We start from the raw sequence: 23,207 nt of genomic DNA on the forward strand, positions 1-23,207 counted from the left end.
TTGGCTCATTTGGGATGGTGGAGCCTAAGAAAAATCAGCCCCCGCGTGGGGCTGTTACTGCCCAGCATCGCATGCTAAAGGGAGAAGGCAGGCAAGACCTCCTGCTGGCAGTGCACCCCTCTACAGAGCTGCTAAGCGCAGTTTAATTTTCAAAGTGGCAGTAGAAATCTTCAGCCTATCCCCTTATGCTGGGATCTTGTATGCTGCAAGACCCTGAAAGGCAAAGCCGCAGGCAGTGGTGTAGGTGGGACTCTTCCCTCTGAACCAACATCCCAGTGAGCTGGTAGCGGGTATTGTACCACTGGAGGTACAAGGCTCATCTGACAGCCTATTGTTTTGCTCATTTAAACCCCCTGGCGGGTGCTCTTTGTAAGATCACATTCCATTAATCCCCTCCATCTTGGATAAATCCCACGACACCTCCCTGAAATCTGGCAATTTCAGGCAAGGAAGTTTTTACTTATTTCGAACCACTGACTGGTGCTACTCTGCCCTGCCCACTCAGAGGTGGCTGCATTTCAGTGATGGAAAACTGACCTCTCTGGTTGGTCTGAAAAGTGCAAGTGCTTTGGGTTCTTTGGCTGAGACGCACTTTGTCATTGTGCTCGTTGCATTAAGAGCAGGGCCAAGCACCTTCAAACAGTTCCACAAGGGAATTAGGGCCTGAGCTGGTGTAAATTCACACATCTTTTACATCAAGTGGCTTAAACAGAGGTCACAAATGGAATAAATCTGATGGTTTTAGCCAGGTCTCGAGTTCAAAGTCACGTAACAATTTGGCACAATTAGTGGCTCTAACTAGAAACATACAGACAGGGCAGGTGTAGCCAGGGGAATGCGGAGGGGGGACTGTGAGGCAACACGAACTGGATGCATGTGTGAGAAAACACTAGCAGGATAACTGAGGAGGCTGCAGCTCATATATTGGGAGACTGGCAAAGGGCCATCTACAGTAGACCTCGCTCCCGCTGCCACTAGCTGCCTCTCATGTTCCTAAGCACTAAGTTAAATTCACCCTCTGAATGGCGTTTGTGGCCTTGGAACACCAGATCATCAGGGACTTCGGAGCTTGTGTCCGACATTTGCCCAATTCTCTTTTGGAGCCCGTTTATTTTCGTAGGACTCTCTGTGCGCTCCCCCGCCCCCAATGTCATCCAGTCTTCGTTCTAAGTAAAGTGTCTTATTTAAAGCAGGACAGATCCCCTTCTACCAGCCGATACGAGGAGACTTGCTGGGGAGGGGACCGGCGGTGACATTGGCTGCAGGCGAGCTCAGCTCGATTGCTCAGGCTTGAATAATGCCAGCTTAGTTAAAGAGCCTTTCTTGCAAGGTACAGAAACTTGGAAAACCTTTTAGTTAAGGACTGGTGAGAAAGATGGAGACTTTCTGTCACCTAGAGTAACACACTTGTACATCTTATGTCTGTGTCTGGCTGTGTGCATGTGAATTAAATTAGTTTGCAATTCTAAGAAGCTTTAGACTGAGGTTGTCCATTCACATTTCCAAGAGCTCATGGTTCTGTTATCAGAGCTCAGGATAAGTAGCTCAGAGCTTCCACTGCAGCCAGTGGAAAGATTTTCAGAAATCTCTTCCTTTGCTTCCACCAACCCTCTGGGCTTAGCTAGACATTGACAGCTTCCCCAATTTCTTCCCTCATCCTCCAAGTTCAGAGAAGTTCATTTTAATAACTGGGGTGATCCCTGAGCTGAGTTTGAGGGAGCAGATTTCCCCAGAGCTACGGATATCATAGTCACATCCAGCTAGGTAATTGTGGGTGGCACCTTTCTTACCAACCCTGATGTACTTCAAAACTAGGCGTTTCAACTTCTGCTCTATCTGCCTCTCTCTGTGTTGAGAATGGGCCGTTCTGCTCAGGAAAGGCCTTGGTTTGGAGAATAAAACAGTCTCTCTCCCAGTTGAGGTATGGCTGGAGGCACTGACCTAGTGGGAATGGGAAAGGCAAGGTGTTTCCCGTGGGGGGAATGTGGAAAACAGAGGAACCAGCAGGCACTTCTGTAAGTCCATCTGTCTAGAGTGTGGCTGAAGGTAGCAGCAGGGACAGAATTGCCTTTGCTGACTGACTGACTGACTTCCTTAGTGGGAATAAAAATGGCCACCAAATCTCTCTGAGCAATGGTTTCCTATCTGCTGCTGTTTAGTGGCCAATCTGCAATGAGCTGGATCTCAGTCCTGCTCCTGACATCACACCTGGCATTAATTGGCCCCCTTTGCAGCTAGTTTCAGCAGACAGGCCGAAGACTCGTTCTCACCAGACCCTGCTCCTGCTTCCCTCAAAGTCACTGCCATGGACTTCCTTGGCACCTGGGTGCCTGCAGTTCTGGGCTGCGTCCCACGCAGGATGGCTGCCTTGCAGGCTGTCAGGCTAGCACTGAATATTCACTGAACACAATTAACCAACACTGCATTTCCTTCATGCTCGTCGAGAACAAACCCAACTCCTTCCCCCCAACTTACTTTGCAAAGTTGGCGAGGTTCTGTGTGACCTTGGCAATGAGGGTCAAAGTGCGCGCAGTGCGGTCATCGGGGTATTCCTGGAGCAGGTTAAAGAGGGAGGGGGACATGATGGCCGGACAGAGGAACCGGAGAAATAAGGAGGCACTGATGAGCCGCTCGCTGATGTCTGGCCGGCCACGGTTACTGCACTCTTGTCTCCACGAAGCAAAAACCTCTTTGAGTTCCCTTGGGAAGACGCTGCAACGAGAATTCAGGGCTTGTAAAGTTAGGGCTAGGAACTTGAGCCTATTTCATAGTTCTGGCTGGCAAATATGACAACCAAGCGTAGCAACCCCCTTCCCCATAAGTCATCCGTGGGGCGTGAACTCTGCTCCTCCAGCACTAAAAGTAGAGGCCTCCATCCCCTGAGCTGAAAGAGTAACTCCATTAACCAGTAGCAACAAGAGGCTCTTATCCTCTTTTGTGGAGTTACCACTAGAAGGGGATAGGAAGCCACACTGAACCAGTGGGTTACACAGGAAGAGTTTTGGTTGCCTCTGAAACTTGCAAGAGAAGCAACTTAATCCACCAGGCAGAGTTAGCCCCACTGTCTATTTCCACTGAAGATGCTGGGAGCTGAACGTGCAGAAAAGCAGGCTCACAACAGCCTTCAGGTTTGGCTCCTAATGGGCTCCTGTCCGCTGGACTGAGGCCCCCATCCAGGGTTTATTAAAATGGGATTTACAAAAGCCTAATAGGAAAAAAAAAAATCAGCCTGGCTTTTTAAGTTTCAGCAAAGAGAACTGCTTGTCCTGGGATTGAAACATTCTCAGCTGGGCCCTGAACCCAAACAGCCGCCTTGTGCTAGTGCCCGAGACCCGGGAACAGAATCGCGCATGTAACCGGCCAGGCTAGTGTCACTGCCCAAAGGGAGTGAGATGGGAAATGTAAACTGCACAGAGAGTGAAACCAAAGCCCTGGCCAGACATTAACGGAGTCATTCCCACCCCTTCCCGGCGAGGTTGGGAAATGTTACCAACCCTATTCTGCAGGTGGGAAACTGAGGCACAGAGGTGACGTGACTTTACCAAGGGGACACAGGAAGTCAGTAACGGGGCCACCATTAGAACTTGGGGCTTTTTGGCTCTTGGGCGCACACCCAATCTAGGAGATCACACAAAGTTAAAATGCTCTTATATCCAGGGCCCTTCTTTTATACTGGTGCGGGGAATAGGAAGTTAATGTTGTACAGGCATCTGTGTCAAAGACTGGTGTAAATCCAGAGTAACTGCTTTGAAGCTACTGAAGTTATTCCTGATTTACGCCAGTGTAACTCTGGCGAGTATCCAGCCCATTTATCCTGAATTCCAGGCAAATTCACTTGGGTTTAACCCAGCCTCCCACCTTATCCTGTTCCCAGCATGTTTTATTTACTCAGCTGGACACAGCCAGCCCCAGAAGGGAGGCTGGACAATGGGTCTGAGCAGCTGTGGCCAGGTGCCAGCAGCTGAATGGCACAGAATGCCCAGGGCACTCCCCCCGGAAGCTGCACTGCCTGTCGAGCAGGCTCTTTGTCTAAAAGCAAACAGATCCTGAGACCCCGACGGAAAAAGCACACCCAGCCTGGGGTTCATCACAACACCGTCCAGCTCCGTGGAGAGCGTCCCAGCTCCTCTGCCGAGAACGGGGGACGAGCTATGTGACAGTGAGTGGCAACCTGTGCAGACTTGTCTCCTGCCGGCCCCCTCTGGCGCTGGGCCTGGCTGCCTGAGGCGTAAAGGTGGAAACTCACACGGTCTGGGCAGACATTGCGCCCGGTACAGGGAGCCTAGGTGGCTGCTCTCCACCAGCAGTCCCCCCAATCACTACTGTAATCACCTGTACTACCCCCACCCCCCTTCTCGACCTGTCTCCGTTGACACTTCAGCACTGACCAGCAGTTACCCATGGAGACACTGGAGAGTCCCATCACTACCCTTAGCTCTGAAGCAGTAACTCACTGTGTGGGAACGGGTGGCACATGCTGATCTCTTTAAATGTCACTGGGTGTGTCTCTCTCCTCAGTCTGTCTGTTCCATCTCTGTCTCTTCCCTCCCCTTCTCAGCCCATTTCTCTTTCCCCCTTCTTAACGCTGCTCTGTTTTTCCAGCTCTGAAATGCTAAAGGTCCCTTGAACGAGAACAATAGTTAATTTATAGCCATGTGGACTTGACGGGGGGGGAGGGGGGCATTTAAAAAAATGAATTGTCTCAGCAGAAAGCTGCATACAGTAGAGATCTGCTTCCGGCACCCTCTATAAAAGCCCAGGGCCATTACAAATTCTCTACCCCAGGCCTTCCAAATCACACTGGCTAAATCCTCCTCCTCGGACTCTGGCTTAATCCATATAAATGGGCAAACCCCTTTACTTCATGGTACTTGCCCAGTAAGACTGGAATCCTTTAAGCAATTTAAGGGTTGAACAATCTGGACAGGTTGAAGAGTTACTGAAAAATACCCCTTTAAAATGTATGTGACAGCAGCACATGCAGTAACGCGAAGTGCTCTTTGCTAATGCAGGATGGGAGTCGGACAGACCATAAACGTTTAATTGTATAATGAAGGATGGAATTCGGTTAGCGGGGTTTTATGCGATGGAGGGGTCCATAATTCATTACCCAACTGTCCTGTAACGAGCTTCCGCATGCTGACATTCTGCTTACAGTGAAACTTTCCAGATGTCCAAATCATGCCATAATTGTAACAATTTTCAGTTATTGTGAACCTCTTCCCTCTCTCCAGCAGCTCCGCCTGCAGACTCTGCCACTCTATTTTTAAAGCAAGATCTTTAACTGTCAGGGTACCTCGGCCAATCCAAAACACTCGTCAGCCCAATTATTCCTCAAGAATCAGTGAACAGCAAGGCCCTAAGAACAGCATCCCGGCTGCTTCAGCCTTTTCCTGAAGGGAGAGCTGGAGGAACACATCTCCCCATTGCATCTCTGCCTTCCCCTGGGTCTCTTTTCTAGCCTATTTTTACCTTGACCTTTTAATGGCACCTCAGTTATTTTTAGCCAGAAATGAATTCAAACAAACAATAATTTGCATCTCTGTCTTCTTCCATCTATAATTTGCCAATGACTGAAGACATCAAGTGTCACTCATGGGAAGCAGATAAGTGCAATTCCTGAGGCCAAGAGAGCAATTAACTGGCCCATAGAAAGTTCTAGGCTACCAGGAGAAGAATCTGCCCTTTTTGCTTCTTTGTGGTGGATACAGAAGGTCTGAAGTGAGCATTTATTTGGCTGCCTGTTCTCTCCCTGAAGAATATCAACTCTATTCCTTCCCAGGTTTGCTGAAGGACCTATTGGATGTCTTGGGAGATTATCCAGTGAGACTTTTCACACCGTCCTGGAAGGGCTGGGGGATGAATCTTTAGTGGAGACTTCCTTTCTCCAAAATGATCAGAAACATTAATATTAAACCGGCATTAATAAAAACTAAAGCCAGAGACTTAAGCAGTCTGATAAAAACCCCATCCATTTGCTCAACTTTCATTCGCCAGAGTCTGGTGATGTCATCTGGACCCAAATCTCTAATGTAAAAAAAAAAAAAAGGCAGGACGACAAAAAATGAAAGAGGAAACTCTTTCAGGCCCTTCTTTATCCACCAAAGAAGCTTAAAGGGCACAAGCCCAACTTTTTCCCTTTGCAGGGAGCATCGGGGACAGGCCCCAAGGAGTTGTGGCTCCTACTGCCCTGAATACTAGAAAACACGCTGTATCGATAAGCACCACCACAAACCGAATCCCCAAAGAGCAGCTAAGCCAGCTGTGATCAGCATACGCCATTAGCGTTTGTCTACCCAAGCCAGCTCCAGCCAGACCCCCACAGCCCCAACCTCCATCACTTCACAGCTGAGAAGCTGCGGCCAAGAGTGGTCCGTGATTCCAGGCGAGAGCCCTGTGAAGTGAAGTGAGGAATTCCCCATTATCGCTGACGCAAGCTGCTTCTGGTGTGGAGAGACAGGCTCCTCCACAGGCATGAACGGCACTGAGCCAAAGGGTGCTTGAGAGAGAGAGAGAAATGGGGAAAGGAACAGTGTCAGCTCTGCCCCGCCCTCAGGGGCACTCGGCATCCTGCAGCCCAAGTGCCTTCCATGTACAGTGCTGCTTCCTTAAAGGCGTGGTTAGAACGTAGGCACCACCTGCTACACAGAAATTCCAGACCTCACCTGACGTTAGAGAAGTGCAAGATCGGAGGCGGCAAAGATGAAAAAGACTGAGGAGATCTCCAACCCCTGCAAGAGCAGGAGACGGCCCAGGGGAGGACATAGCAAAGAGTAATGTGGTGCTGGCACTTGGTTTTAGCCAAAAGGCCAAGACTCTTCAATCGCATCGCAAGGTGTGCATGAGTGAACAGTGTGCCTGAGTCTGGGGGAGTGTGCAGAGTCTGACCTGATTCCCTATGGCACTCGTGGCACTGATTTCTACACTGTGCTCAAGTCTATCACACGGCAAAGCTGCAATCCCTGTCTGAATGGGTTCTTAGGGGGTTCAATGGGAATCAGGGCACACACTGGGCCAAATTCAGGTCTGATTAACAGCAGCGGAGTTCCACCTGCTCACCTCAGGTCTCGCTGGGGAACGCGTATCTTGGTCTCTTGCTCCATTGCCCTTGCCGAGTTTTGTGTGCGTGCGTGTACACACACCACCCTTGGCATCACTAGGAATGCTAAAGAAGAATCACTGAGTCAAGTGATCCCACTCACCTACCCACTGAAAAGAAATATAAAAGCAAAGCCACACTGCAGCCACACTTCGGCTAACAACACACTTGCCTTGTTCTCTCACTGATGACGCTGTGGAGGAGGGCAGAGTCTCGCCCCTTGCAGACAATGGGCACACAGAGCTGGGCACAAACTGATTGTCGCTGTGATCACTTTTTGTAGACAAAAATGTGATGTTTCCCAAAATGAAGTCAGTTTTTGCAAAACACTTGTCACTGTGAAAATGGCACATTTCTGCAGCCATGACCAGCCTCGTTCTCTTCCCAGGCAAGACCCAAAGGGGGCCCAATAAGGAGCTGTGAGGGTTTGTAGCGTGCGCATAGAAGGAGGAAGTGACATTACCTCCTGCTTCCCTGCACAGCACCCCGAGGGTCCTGCTTCTGCTCATTTGGATACCCCACTCCCTGGTGGGTTGGTGTCCTGGGGCAGCCCCCCAGCTGAAAATGAGAACTACAACTCCCAGCAGCTACTGAGGGCATCTGCAACCTAGAGGGCTCTGTGAATAGCTGTCTTTCATCTCTAGAAGAAAGGACAATGCAAAACAGCTTGAGTGCTGTGATGGTACATTCCCCACCTACAGCAGTACCATGTCTGCAACAGCGTAAAAGCATGTGGAGGGAAATGAGGGTTGTAGGGATACTGACCAGTAAGAATTGATGATTTTACAGAAGGCCAGCTCGCAGCACATTTTCAGATTACTCTGATGCTCAGGAAGGTCTGAGGATGAGCACTTACTGGGGTCCACCTCGCAATTTTCATCTGATTCATACAGAGCTTTGATGAACTCCCCTACAAAACAGACAGAGAGAGAGAGATGGTCTTTGGTGGCAAGGCAGAAAGGCATTCCACAAGCCCCAGTGTATAAGGGGTTAACCTGGACCCTGGCCTGTCACATGGGTGATAAAGAGTGGGACTATAAGGCAAGAGAAGATACCTAGCGGGAAGGGCGAGGCCTTTCTCCTCCCAGCTGGCTAAGAGCCTGCAAGGTATCTGGGGATTCGGACCCACTGTTCTGAGTGGTGTATTTTTGACTGGAATCCTTTGTTTATGGATCAATACTGGAAAACCTGGAGGAAAGGGACTGAAACCCTGGCTGGTGAGTGTCAGTTCTAGTGAGGTGTCCCGAGGCAGTGACACGGATATACCGCCGTCATGCTGCTTTGCCAAAGCACAACTTTCCTAGGATTTCCCCCAGGATGGGGCCGGTTTGGACAGATCACTCCCATGTGCTACGCTAGCAGACAGGATGTTACCAGAGTCCATACATGCCAGGGCGATTGGTGAGGTCCGGACTCGGCAGCATGTCATTATGATCTCAGCTGATAGTGTCGCGACACTAGAGATTGTGCCGGTGACAGGTTATGACATGGCCACGGGCCACAGGAGAAATGGGCAGTTGAAGGGGGAGATCCCAGAACGAGTTTTACTGGTTGGTTGATTTAGAGCTAAACCACCAGGCATTGTCACGTCAAGGTCATTCTCCACATTTCCCTTCACTCACGTTTGCCAGTTGATCATTCATTACACGCCCTGTGTTACATGTACTGGGCCTGATTCACCCCACTTGCACCACCATTTCTACCTGTGCACAGTGGGCAGAACTATCGCCATTCGGACTGGGGGGTGTTTTACCCCCCACCCCCTAGCCTGTGCACAGGAGTAGCTGATCACACAAGGAGCAAGGCAGTGGGAGAGTCAGACGCAGTACACGCTCCAAGGGAAGTGGTGGAGACACAGGAGAGGATACAGGCAGGGTTTGGCTGCCTCTCTCTGCATCTCTGGGGGCTGCAGGACCAGGCTGCCAACCTGGACAGAACAAAGCTCCCTGGGAAGGTGTCTGATTGGGCTGGATATCCCAGGAGAACCACCTTCCCCAGCAGGTTGTGCTGCTTCAGGTTCTGCTCCCAGGCAGTGCAGATGGGTTTGCAAAAATAATTTGTTTGAGTTCTGGGAAGAGGTTCAGTTTCCCTTTTCACCCCAATCCGTTTGCCTGTCCAACAATTGCTGACCACAGGCCCTTCCTTGGCCAGTTCCCTTCTGGGTTTTCTCTCTTCTATTGCCCAAAACAGGTTTTAGTGATTTACCGGAGAGCCTGTCCCATGTATTTTCCACTCAGCTGGCCAGCTTTTGCTCCAGGTGATGCCTGCTGTGATATCCTGCCCCATGAAAGCAGGCAATATGCACTATTGTGTTACCCTGCCACACAAAGATGAATTGTTTACATCTTCAAATATCTACCGACAATCTGCACCCCAAACAATGAACAACTGCTGCAGCTTTCCCCTGCACCAGCCTGGAGCAGTGGGAATATTTGCTAGAATTTCCAGGGCTAGATTGCCCTTCGTTAATCTTCCGGCTTCTTAGCATTTTTAAAGGTAATCTGCTTAAAGATTTACCTTCACCCAGAAATCATTAGAAAGTAGAAACAAATAATATCCCTTTTTTAAAACTCTCCTGAGGTCTGCTGGTTTGACTGAATTTGCCTGATTACCCCTGGTCTCCATCCCTACTATTTTTAATCTGGTACTTCCACTTTTTGGCATTAACAATCACCTCCCTCCTAATGTTATGTGACCCTGTTGCCAGGATCTTGCCATGAATTTAGTATGAATGAGAAGGAAATTAACAGCTAGATAAACAAAGATAATGTATGAATGTGCATCAGATCAGAGAATGGATCCAGCAAGCCCTCTATTGTGTCTCTGGCTGAGTCTAGTAGATTATGCTTCAGAGGAAGGCAATTCACCCAACAGCACCTGACCATTGTGCAGTGCTGCCCATGTGGGACTTCTCACGGACCTTCCAAAGTTGATCAGCTTTTACCCTGAAGCAGAAGCCATAATTATCTTGATTTGTGGCAGTATAGCTGTTGTTTGGGTCATAAAGTTATCCAGCCCTTTTTAAAACCAGCATGAAGGGTTTCTGACAATGTGGAATGCAACAGTCATAACTCAAATTTGTGAGCTCTCATCCGATCCATTAGTGATCAGGGAAAAATCAGCCTGGGGTCCCTGATTTGCTCTCTAGGTGGAAGGATCCAATCAAGCCCGTGTGACACTGCGAATGCATGTCTGGGGAGCCGGGATGCTATGGCAGAAGACCTGGTGCATAACATCATTTAAAAGTATTCATTTGCTTTCTCCTCTGAAAGTAGATTAAAGAGCTAAGATTAGATAACTCAGCAGTGACCTCAAGGCGGCCCCACAGAGCTGTAAAGTATGGCCCTCTGCTGTCACTTTGGGGCAGCCCACACAGACTACATGCTTCAGCATCTGATGCTCCATCTGGATCCAAGTGGCCTGACTGCATTGCATGCTGGGATTTGTAGTCCCCAGGCTGGACCCCCCCATTAATCTGCAATCTGCTCCGTTTTATGCAATATACACACAGACCATAAGCTCCTGACAAACTGCCAGAGCAGCCCTCTGCTGGGTAGTTTTGATGCCCCTGACAGAACTGAAGGCAGGCAGTGCTGAGTTAATGTTCCTTCCATAATGGAGACCACAAGGGACTGCAGAGATTAAGGCGTTTCGGGGGGTAGATCCAACCACCCCACCCCTGCTCCTGCCTGCACATACCTAAGGCATCCTGTAAGTACTTCTGCCCCACCAGCTTCAGGTACTCCTCGATGGCTTTCGTGGCCAGAGTGTTCTCTCGGAAAATGAGGTGCTCATTTTCACCACAGCGGTCAACTTCGGACATCATCAGGTCAGTCAAGAAATCCTGAAAAGGAAAGTCCATTGTGGGTTATCCCTTACTGACACGTGCGTCATTTAGCAGAGAACACACCGATCCTCCTTCTCCATGGGGCTCTCACATTCGCAGGGGGCCAGGCCATGAAACCCTCTTGCTTCTCCTGCATGTATCAGTCACTCCTTTACCAACCCTGCCCCTTCTCTGGCTCCCCTGCAACTCCTAACAAAGGAGAGGAGTAGTAAAATACATCTCTGAAGAGTTATTTAGGCATCTGGAAAATAAGCTATTCTAGCCCTTATGCATCTTCAACACTACCACCATCATCGTCTTCACTGAGAGCCTGCTTTTTAAAGGGCCAGCCTCCTGGGTTTTTTGGGCACAATTTTGTCCACTTTGTTAACTGCAGCTGCATTTACACATCTAACTACAATGCCAGCAAAACAGCTAGACAATGTTCAAATGCCGTTTGTTGTGCCCCCGGTTAATAGCTGAAAATCGAGCCCATAATATGCACCAGGATACTTCAATGTTATATTTACTCTAGTATTCAGGCAAATAAACAGTACTGCCACATTCCCGCTGATGGACGCGTTTCCAGTTTGATGTGCATGGAATCCAGCTGCTCATTAATCTCTGTGCTGCACAGCGATGTGCCTGGTGAGTGGGTGCAAACCACGCTGCCAGCACTGCCCTCTGCATCAGTGAGGGCCAACCTTGACTTGCCAAGTCTAACAGCACATCCACACTCCAAAGAACACCGCTGTGTTTGCTAGAATGAAGGGGTTAACGGGAAGGCAGGAGGGTCACCTGATTCCCCATGTGCCCAGCTGAAAAGCCACTGGGAGGCATAGTATTCAGTTGGCAGTAGCTGTGAGTGCAGATTAAATATTGCACAGTTTTAAATGCTAAGAACACCTGCGCATACTGTTATCTGCATTGCTAATAACATGTTTGCTCTGGAATTCTGTTTAAGCCCCAAGGACTGCTCTGGGTACTGAAAGGTGTCCTGCCCCTTCCCAGCACTTTGACATTCATTTGGAGGGCAGAAGGGAAATCAGCTGCCAGATACTGTGTGAATTACCCACATTAAACCTCTGACTGTTGCCTCATGCAGGAGAGAAAGAGAGAGAGGAATGCTGACAGGTAAATTTATTTATACAGCTGAAGACATTTTTTTAAACTGCCTTCCACAAAGGCAAAATCTTGTGCTTGGTGATAACTCTTCACAGAGATATGGAAGCTGAAGGAAGGAGAATTTCATTAAGTATCTGTAAAACACATAACCCGTTGGCTGGGGCATGAATCGTAGAATGCAATGCCCATCTCCAAGTCTTGTGCTGTCATTCCCCAAATAAATACTGTGCAGTCAGTGGGCCAGCAAGGTACATGCATAGCTTGGAAGAACCTCATGGTTTCTCATGTCCGTGAATCCACCCAGCTATCACGGGCACAGCAGAATGATGTCAAGGAAGGCAAATGAGTCCGGGCCGCAATGTTTTCTCCCCTTTGACAAAGTAACGACTCATTCACCTTTCCCTTTTACAGAAACCAACGCTGCAGACATGGGACTGACACGCTGGGGTATCACATGATTAAACTAACGAGCAGCACGTTCCAGGAAGACCTCCAGTCTTGATTCTCAAGATTTTCAAACAGATGGGATCTGAATAGATTTTCTTCACTTTGGGGACCCATGAAATCCAATCAAACCCTAACATCAGCCATCTGACTCCAAGACCAAGGCAGATTTGCTCTCAAAGAGGCAGCGTTGGTATTGGGAGAGGGGCGGTCCCTGGGAATCAGTTTTCCATTAGCGAGAAGGAGGTGTTTCTGATTATCTGAGTGTGTACAGTGTAACACTTGATACTCCAAGGCTCAGGCCAGATAATCTGACGGGGGTCTCAGAATCCGTCTCTGGAGACTTTGGAAGTTTGTTTTGATCCCTCCCCTGCACACTTTCCAGTAAGACATCACTGATGTCCAGACAGGGGAGGAAGGACATACCCTTCAAGATAATGAAGTAATATAGTGATGACAGATCAACAGCCTTGGAGCCTGTCATCCTCCATCCACACAATGGACACTCACAAGCATAACAGAACAAGCTTCCCCCATCCGCTGTCCTGACAAATGTGCCTCACCCATGGCCTGCGGGTGAGACAGTCATTCAGGTTCCATGCCCTGGCAGCTCAGGGGGCAGTTAGTTCTAGTCCTGGATGTTTATTTTGGATGTAGACACCTGTCCACGAGGAGCTGAATTAAGACACATCAACTCATCTCAAGTAGGCCAAATGGGAATAAATTTCAGTCACTTTCCAACCTGTGTGGAATTTGAACTGGTGACCTACAAGCGAAGGAACTACTGAAGTGATACAGGGCCCATTCCAGCCCCAAGCGACTTCATTCTTTACCGACACTGTATTGTCGTGCCTCTTTCATGAAAAAAAAAGAACAATCCAGACTGTTTACTGTACATTCTGCACTAAAAAGGAAGAAAGATTGATAGGGACTGTGAAGCACTGCGAGGTCCGATTCCTCAGCACAGACTGACAGTTGTAGTGCAGCTCACTGACATGATTGATGGCCACGGCTTTGCTCTCCCCTTGTTAGGAAGATTAGACATATTTACAGTAAGTGGAAATAAAGTGATACCCAGTTGTATGTTAACATCCGCCTCCATCCTTCCAAACACCTCGTCCAAAGGCAAGGCTCATGTGCCAACCGTGATCAATAGGAGCAGCAATTCTGATCAGCGCGTAAGGCCAATACTACTGCTAGTCCTGACTGCATCTCATGAATTAGTCTAACTGGTCTTTAGTGATGCCTGGGAACAGAAGTAAATGCCAATCTTCCATTGTACGGGAGATGCAGAGTCAGTGCCCCACAAGAGGCAAACACTGAATCCAGGGGTCCGCACAACTCCAGCTGGGACAGTATCGCACCCTCCGAATGCCTATGTGGTCTGCCCTGCATTGAGGAAAGTATGTGCAATAATATGAGCAGCTACAATAATAATAATACTCCTCCTCCTTTGCATCTTCTAGGTGCTTGGCAGGCATCTCTTCAGTTCCTGCAACTGCTGACTCCTTTTTAAAATGAGCTAACATTTCATTGAAATAAAAACAAAAGCCCAGCAGGACATAAACACACAACAGGGTGCGCGAAGAGAACATGTGGCGCTGAATCATATACCAGTCTCGGTGCAGCTGTGTAGGCTATGAGCCATGCAGGTATAGAATCAATGTTCTGGTATGGCCATTCATTATGTAGATTCCCTGTCCCTCCCTGCTACCCATTCTGTCAGAAGGCCTTCAGATCCCATTCCGCTAAGTAATGCATCGACACAGGCACTCGATACGTTCCATTTACTTTTCCCTAACATTTCAGTAGAGGCATCGACATGATTCAAACATACATTCTTTGGAATATGAATTTACAGCTGTGCTTGTTGAATTACAGGGCAGGCTGACACAGCTCTAGGGCCAGAATGGGAAAGATCTTAGCAGCATTGGCAGTTTAATTTACAAATGTGGGTGTAATCAGCTGAGGCGCCTAACACTTCCCTTTCTGGAAAAGTCCGATAGGATTTGATAGGGATGCAATCAAGTGGGCTCTACAGAAACTCTGGAGACCGACAGAAATCAACAGAGAACAAAAGCCTTCCTTTAGAATTTTGAAACCATCCTGTAGAATGTAACAAAGAACAATGTCCCTGCCAGATAATTCTATAGGTTGGTTTAAAACTCCTGTAGGACTTTCCCATAAAGGTTACAGACAGGCATCACCAAGCACATGTAATGGGAAAGCAAAGCCATCAGGGCAGGTTGAAGGGCAGTCCGTAATGGGGAGGGCTTCATTGTACACACAGGGGCATGCACGGCTGCTGCACAGCTGTGCCCAAGCACCCTGGCCAATTTCACAAGCCAGCTGGATGGGACTTCCACGGGCCTTGCGTTCACAGGGCTGGGACCGACGCGCCAGCAGAGCCTTTCCTGCACAGGAGCCTCGATAATAAAAGACAAGCTTTTTAAAAAAAGTCTTTCAGATTATTTCTCTAGACAGACAATCTCTCCCCTTGTGGGCCCAGTAAGCTCCATAATTCTCTGGCAACCGAGCAGGCATGAATTTCCCTCTCCTCGCTGTTTTCTCTGCCTTCTTCCCCTTTTATCAGAGGAGCTGGAAAGTAACTTTAACCCCCCTGCTCAAATCCCTTTAGCTGCTATCTGTGTAACTCTATCACCTTTCGCTTCCTGGGTTTCTCCTGTGTATGTTTCAATTCCAAGCAGCAGCTCAGGCTGACACAAGGTGCTGATTCTTAATTAGCAGCCGCTGACCTTGGCTTTGCCGGATACTCTTTCCTGTCACTTTCCCAACATCCTAATTATCTCAGGACCATTGAGTTTTAGCGCTTCTCTTAGCCAAGTGTTTACATTTTGTGTGTGTCTCAATTGAGGACTTGGCTGGGAGCTGGAACAACTCCTGGCCGCAGGGTAGCAAGACCCAAACCCAGGCTGAGCTCGGAGTTTTGATACAAAAGCAAGACTTGGGCCAGGGGGCTGAGATATATGGACCACAGTGCTGGCCAGAAATCAAGTGAATTTTGGTGGCTTCAGCCCAGTTATAGGGCTCCTTAGAATCCACAATTTAATGCAAAACTCTGGGTGTGAGTGACCCAACAACATAAAGCAAGCTGAGAAGAGACTCGCATGACATGCTTGCTCTGGTCATTAGTACACCCTGCCCTCCAGCAGCTTGGCCCTGGCAGAGACATGAGAAGTCAAAGTCCTTGATTATGGCAACTACATTTTAAGTCAGGAGTTCAGCCAGTGACAGTGGGGAGCTGGATGGGGAATCCTGACATTGTTATTTAACCGCTAAACCACGGCCCTGCAGCCGTGGGACTAAACCACAGACCCTTATGTCCCCAGGCCCAGTCTTCTGACCCGTTCATGTGCCTCTGCCCGGCCTAGTTTGGGCTAGAAAATGCCCTAAGAAAGGACTGTTTGGAGAATCTCACAGCAGCTGGTTTCTAGATGTCCAGCTCAACTCCGAGGACTGAGAAGGCCCCGGACATTTGCATTATCATCAAAGACAAACCTCCAGAACAGAACACCCCGAACTTCGGATCTGGATCCCAGCTGGGGCATGTCACTGGATCGGTTCTCCTGGTACCTTGCCATTGTTCTCGCAGTGCTGTCGGCCAGAACTTGGCTCTCCCCCGCACAAATGGGCCAGATCAGTGCTGGGTTACATAACCAGAATGTCGTCTTCACACACATGCCTGCAGAACTCCTCCTGGGGCCTCACTCACCAACAAAAGAGGCTGAATCAAATGCAATAACTAAAGCCAATAAAGCTCCGTGGTTCTGAGCAGCAGACATCAGCAAGGGTTTTTTTTTTTAGTTTGGGCCCCTAGCTATGGAAGAAAATAGCATTTGTTATTTCATTCTGTCAGTGTCCAGAGGGGTAGTAGAAGGGCTCTACTGAGGTTCTCCAGACCTCCTTAAGTGTTTAATGGTATTTGCTTCAGATTGGACACAGACAAACCTGTACAAGCCCAGTCGCTTCACAAACCTTGATATGCTAAAGAACAGAGATCCAGCGGAATAAATCCAGGGTCTGACAGCAGCACTGCAAGGCTGGTTACCAGTAAAACCATTCAGACAAAGCAAGCCTGGCCTACCCATCCCCAAGTGCCGTGCGCCCTGTCCTAATAATGACTCCGACAGTCCTTCCAAAACAGATCTCTGAAGAAAACACACACAGGAGTTAAACTGGCTTAGTGGCAATTAGAAACTCTGGGTTCCTTCTCCCCTTGACCAACCTTAATGGGCTTCCACACATGCTTCACTAAGGAGGAAACAGACTGGCCCCACTTCCACTTCTCCAGAATAGTGACATGATGAGGGAAGGCAGGAAAAATACCTGCTGGTGCTGCAGGCTTCAGTTCACACTCTCACAACCACCACTAGCCTGACTGAAGTCAGCAGCTGGCTCAGCTGTTGCTGCGGTGGCCCCGGACTGTGGAACGCCCATTGTGGAAGTGCCTCATTCCATCCCATCCGGGTGAACCACACTACCACAGCCACACGGCTATCTGCTGGGGAGCAGCATTGTACCACCCAGGGCTGCGGCCCAGCTCAGCTGTGTGCTAAAGGCCAGCCCGCATTGTGCAGTCTGGGGCAGCCACGCAGCAGGGGTTCATGGGGGCAGGCAGCCGGCCGGCCCCGCATGGAGAGGGTCCGGGTCCGGGCTGCCACTGCCCTGCCACCTGGCCCCTTTGGCCCAGGTAACACATTGTAACAAGTTGAGATCCACTGCTTTAGATCATTGGTCAGAAAGAGTTCACAGTCTCAGCCAGAGCCGAGGCACCTGGTATGTCCAGTGACAGCTTCGACAGGGGTTGGAGGGAAGTGTCTTGTTTTATCTGAACCCTAATTCCAAAGAGCTGCTGCCCATTCTACCCCTCTTCCTTCCAATGCCCGAGTCTCCACCCCGCTGGACTGGGGCAGAGAGGGGGCAATATGATGTATCCATGATCTTAAAAGAGACCTGGATACATTCATGGAAGTTAAGTCCATTAATGGCTATTAGCCAGGATGGATAAGGAATGGTGCCCCTAGCCTCTGTTTGTCAGAGGGTGGAGATGGATGGCAGGAGAGAGATCACTTGATCATTACCTGTTAGGTTCACTCCCTCTGGGGCACCTGGCATTGGCCACTGTCGGTAGACAGGATACTGGGCTAGATGGACCTTTGGTCTGACCCAGTCTGGCCATTCCTATGTTCTTATCTGGAAATCCAAACTCAAGTGGCCAGTTGCTCCTTGACAACAGACAGGCTGGGCCTCCAAGACCCATTACATGCAACAGGGCCAGCAGCTAACTGTTGGAGAACTGATTGAAAAGTCCACTGTGTAAAAAAACCAAGCCCCCCCAGAAAAGCGACCCTTCATAACGGATGTCAGTAGGCGTGAGAAAGCACATTAACTGCTAAGCTCAAACAAACACACAAAAAATAATGGGAAGAAAAAGCTTCTTCGCTAGAGACTAACCAGAAGAGGAGCAGACAGCTAATTCACTCCTTCACTCAATCAATAATTCTGACACTCCTGGCTCCCAGGTTGTCTTTCTGCACCACAATGGTTATGCTTAAACCTGCCTCTGCCCTGGAGAATGTAAAAAGTATTAAGAGACAAGCCCATCCTGCATTAGCTGTGTTTCAAGTATTGGACTGAGCGCCATGACAGACAGCTCGTAATTTTAATCAACAGATCTGCCAATGTCAAACTTGAATAAAACTCTGTAATAAAATCACTCCAGAAAACAAACAAACAAATCAACCAACCAACCCCTCACCCACGCTGCAAAGGGGCAGGAAGCCTTTCCCTATGATTTAATAAGCCTGGATATGTGCTCTCCCACATGCCTTTTGTGCCCCCCGATCCTCTCACCCCCACCTCCATGCATGGATGCTCTTCCCTCCAACCTGTGCTGACAGGTGCACTCCTGCCTGCATGGATCGGTAAGGCCCCAGTCCTCTGGAAAAGTTCCAGTAGGATTTAATAGGGATGAAACCAATAGGGCTCTACAGACATTTCTCTAAAAGTCTATAGCTGTTAACAAGAAATAAGACCTTTTCTAAATGGTTCTGGAGCCATTCTATAGAATTCTGTAGCTGGAGTGTCATTCTCTACTCAATTCCTTGGGCTGTTTCCATAAGGGACAGCCCACATCTGAGCTCCAATGTGTCTGTCTGTAGATATACATCCTTCTACACTTCCTGGGGCACGTGTCCATGTCTGCTGTAACCCTGTGGATGTAAACACACAGCCAGCCGGCTCTTCGTCACAAGGAAAGCACAAGGAGATACAAGGGACGTTTCTTTGGCAGAGACAATGAGCAAAGGAGTGAAGAGCAGCAACGTTTCCTAGTAAGGAAAGGCCTTTCCAGAGGCATAACAGGCAGCAAAGGTGTGGGACCATGAGTCCTGCTCAGATTGTACTTGGAGCACTTTATAACCTCGCCAACCTGGGGAATGTTTACACAAGATCTAACCTGCACCTTTAAGGGATACGTTCACAGCTGGAGGCGCAAGGGGTTTATTTAGCCAGCAATGTTAATGAGAGCTGCAGAGCTATGCCCCACACACCTGCTGCTCTGAAACGCAATCCCTTTTGTGCTGGAGTTTATTGTACCTAATATCATCACTGACTGTTGGGCAGACTGATTTTGAAACACCAAGGTACCGCACATCACAAGCCTGACTAATAGGACTGACTTAACCTTAAGAGGATTGAACTGATAAGGGTCATAAGATTACTAGCTATCCCAAAGACTGGCCCCAGAGTCCGGCCATACTCTTTGTGGGGGGCGGAGGAGGGTGGGTTGGGAGTTGTGCTAAGGGTTGGCAGGGCTGGAGCGCGTGTGTGCTAATGAGAGAGACAAGGCAGGGGAGGTAATAGCTTTTATCAGACCCAGGTCTGTTGGTAAGAGAGACAAGCCTCCGAGTTTACATGGAGCTCCTCGGCAGGGAAAGGGACCGATGTATGTGTACTCCTGTCAGAAGTCCCTGAACTTCAGTGTTTTAGTAGCAGGATACCAACATGCCCTTTGATTACAGATGCCCGTTTGGGAAACAGCTGTGCCATGGCAGAACTTCCTGAAGAAACCCAACACCACCAATGCAGTTTTGCACAAATAAAAAATACATCAAAAATGAGCAGGTACAAAAGGCAAATGGCAGATTTTGCGGGGGGGGGGGGGGGGAGGGTGGTAGTTACACCTGTGGAATCAGTGCCAGCCCCTCCACAGTGAAAAGCTCACGATTCCCAGGTGTGAAGAAAACACACTACCCACCTGGCTAGGGCCCCTTGCATTCTCTCCTCCTGTGTTTCTCAAGGACCGGTCCGTGGACTGGCGCTGGTCCCTGAAATCTCCCTGTAACAGTTTAGGAAGGCGGCAAGCTGGCCCCTGGTATCCCAAAGGTTGAGTGACACTGCAAACCCACGTCATTCATTGGTCAGGGAATACACTTGCTGTCAGGGTATATTTTTAAATTAAACAGTATGGAGCCAGCACTTCTGAGCAAAGCACTGTGTCTCCTGACATTCACGATCACACATACAAAATTGGATTCGTGTGCGATGGAAGAAGCCAAGTTTGGAGAAGGAAAACATATTCCAGTTCAGTTCTAGGCTTACACTACACAACAGCAAAACATTTGATTTTTAAAACATATTGGCAGTTTACTGAGTGTCCCTTAAATACATTTAAAAACACCATGTAAACTAAAGCAGCCAGCGGAGACTGTAAACTATAAAACATATACAAGACAAAGGCCGACAGAGATTTTTCTGGCAGCAGCTGGGCTCTCAAGCAATGAGCAGCCCTGAGAACACAATTAAGTGGAATCAAAATTCTTTTCACAGCACAACATGGAGCCAGTAAGACCTTGTTAAAGCTCCATATATGCAATAGCCATGAAATAATGGCCTGTGTTGTGCCAGTAGCCTACCTGAGCCCAGTGACTGCCCCTGACTGTGCCAGAGCCTGACCCTTCAAGTGACAGTTCCGGGAAAACAGACATGGAAAATGCACAGAGGTAGAAATGTTCCAACATCAGCATCTCGAAAGGGACATACCCTGGCCTGCAATGCTACAGAACACCAGCAGAAGAAAGAGCACGGCTCCTTGACTTGTCTTTTTGGGGGCTAGATAACCACCAAAATAAGCCAAAAACAGAACCTCACCTCGGAAGCCCTTCATATATCAGAACTGGGGGAAAAGTGGCAGGCCCATGATTTTGGTTCCATGTTTCATTCCAAGCTGATAGGGGCTAATTTTCCAGCTTCTGTTTGGATGTGGCCAGTGTCTTGTGAAATGATGGTGGCTATCTTATAAGAACAGCTGATCTCTCAAGAGTTCTGCCATCTTGGCCAATGCTCATGAGATTTTGGTGCTTTTGATTCAGCCTCACAAACCAACCCTGGGTCTTAGTCTAAACCTAATATGGATCCAGATCCTCACACTGCCTCTGGTCTCATTCCTACCAGTGAGATGGGATTGAATTTGTGAGATCAGCATCTGTTTCTCCTACCCCACACCATCCAGGCCCACGTTGAATGAACAGTGGACTTCCCCGGGGATCTGTACTCACTCTGATGCCCCTTAACACGTATACAGCCGACCTACCTCCCACCTTGGCAATGAAGCTCAGAAATGCTGATGATCTCTGCCTGATAATAGCTCTGAGGAGCTGGAGACCTGCCTGACCCTGACACCTTTGCCAAGTACTTTTCAAAGTGGCAACTTAACCTATATATATTAAAGACAGTGCCATCCATCTTGCCGACTGGTTAGCTCATTGACAGCGGCAGGTCGTTCTGAGCAACCAGCCAATAGTTTTTGAACTGCACCCTACTTATTTGGGGATAAAGCTTGACAGCTCTCTGTCCTTTCAACAACACATAGAGACGACGAGCCACAATCTAGCTGAGAGTTGCACTCCTCTGCAGGCTTGCCGGCAACTCACGGGATGCTAGTGCTGCAACCCTATGGACATCGATCAATGCCTTGGTTTTTCCACCTGCTGATTACTGTGCGGCAGCCTGGGGCTCCAGTCATCACTGTGGCAAGTTGGACTCGCTGATTAATTCTGCCCTTCATATCATCACTGGTGTGACCTGGCCAACTCCAGTCTCCAATCTTCCAGCCCTGGCTGTCATCGGTCCCCTGGTGACTGGGCGTGAAGGCAAGGTCCTGGCTGCGTTACAGTGCACAACCAATGATCAAGATAGCGTACTTCACAATTGCACCTGAAAGCCACGTCAACACCACCGGCGAAAGTCAAGATGTCCCTTTTCTGAAATAGCTGACCCTGTCAGACAGCACGTCAGACACAGTCTTTCTAAGGAACAGCAGCAGGCGATGTGGGACTAAATTTTGGATCGATGGCTCATTTCTTGGCAGATAGACAAAGCAGATCTAGGTCCCTTAGTCTCACCAGCTCAGTTCTCACGTGCCCCTCTGAACAACCACATGAACCAAACGATCCTTCCTCATTACAACAGGGCACGTTGGGTTTTAACGTACATCTTCACTGTTGGGTTTCTTTAGCGCCTCGCCCTGCCCTGTGGAGCTCAAGAACAAAGAGCGTGCCATCTGGTCAAGGACTACTCTCTTTCTCACTGGGGTGGTGGATGGAGGTGCTGATGTGGCCATCAGAGAGTGGCTTCATAACTGACCCAGCATCCAATTCATCGTTTATGCTGTCAGAAGCAATGCACCAGAAGACTATAAAGGCAGGATAAAAACGCAGAACAAACAGAAACCCAGTTGCAACCCCCCCTCACTGCAGGAAGCCTGCATGAACACTCTGGACAGATTCAGAATTTTCTGGGGCACCTGGGGCAGTGTCTCAGATTAAGAAATTGCCTTGGGATGTGCTTACCTTCTTCCCATCAGCTGTATGCGCTCTAGCCCTCCAGGGGGCTAGAACTGCTCCACAACCCAAGCTTGAGACAGAGAGCACAGCAATCTCTGTCGTGCGTTAGAGCAGCCACAGCAGAATGGGAGATAGGCAGCAGCGGTCAGCAGTGAAGCAGGGGGACTCCTGGGTTCTGGCATGACCAAGTCCCATCTGCCTCGAGACTGGTGGGATCAACTACTGGTATATCCAGATGACTGCATGGGGAACGCAACTTGACTTGCAGCTAGTGCAGCCCTATAAAGATCAATGGAGCGATGCCTCCCCTCAGCGAACACCACAAGGAGCTGGAGACACAGTGCACAGGGGCTCCCATGAGGTGCCAGTGGAATAAGTGGATTACCCACCTGGCCCTCTCATCAAACACATGCACAAGCAGCTCTGCCACAGCTCAGGGCGTCCCCCATCCGCGAAAGATGCCATTCCCCACCACCTTGGCAGTCACTGCCCACTCACTAGGCTCATCTCATTTACCGCACAGCTCCCTGCAAGGCAGGTGGCAATTAAAAAGGTCATGTTGGTAATTGCTCAATTACATAGCTTAATAGGCTCCCTGCAAAATGCACGTGTATTGGAAGGCGATCTTTCAGTCGGAAGCAGCAGTTGCATTGGTTTGTGGGTTTGTTAGATTGCACTGTCATACTATGCTTTGCATATGGAACAGACACATGGGTATTATGGGTGTATTACGCTATGCTTGGATGGATTATGTGCTTATCTAATGGCCCGGCACAGCCAGAGGCTGTGACCTTTAGGACACATTCAACACTGGCTGTTTTCTCAGGCCTTTGCTGGAGTGACCATT

General features: G+C 49.0%; 1 protein-coding gene across 13 annotated transcripts in view; it reads right to left on the reverse strand.

Annotated features, from left to right (window-relative positions):
- The window catches only part of DAB2IP (DAB2 interacting protein), a 407,650-nt gene that overhangs the window by 27,413 nt on the left and 357,030 nt on the right, over nucleotides 1-23,207 (reverse strand). For all 13 annotated transcript variants that reach the window (XR_008442606.1, XM_054007198.1, XM_054007200.1 and 10 more), the window contains 3 exons: nucleotides 10,799-10,943; nucleotides 7,865-8,009; nucleotides 2,476-2,712 (listed from right to left, as the gene is read on the reverse strand). Coding sequence is in view for 12 of the 13 variants with exons in the window: in XM_054007198.1 (XP_053863173.1) it covers nucleotides 2,476-2,712; nucleotides 7,865-8,009; nucleotides 10,799-10,943 (527 nt within the window). In the remaining variant the exon portion in view is untranslated. The remainder of the gene's footprint in view (nucleotides 1-2,475; nucleotides 2,713-7,864; nucleotides 8,010-10,798; nucleotides 10,944-23,207) is intronic.

This window comes from Malaclemys terrapin, chromosome 17, assembly GCF_027887155.1.
Source record: "Malaclemys terrapin pileata isolate rMalTer1 chromosome 17, rMalTer1.hap1, whole genome shotgun sequence".
NCBI classification, from domain to species: Eukaryota; Metazoa; Chordata; order Testudines; family Emydidae; genus Malaclemys; species Malaclemys terrapin.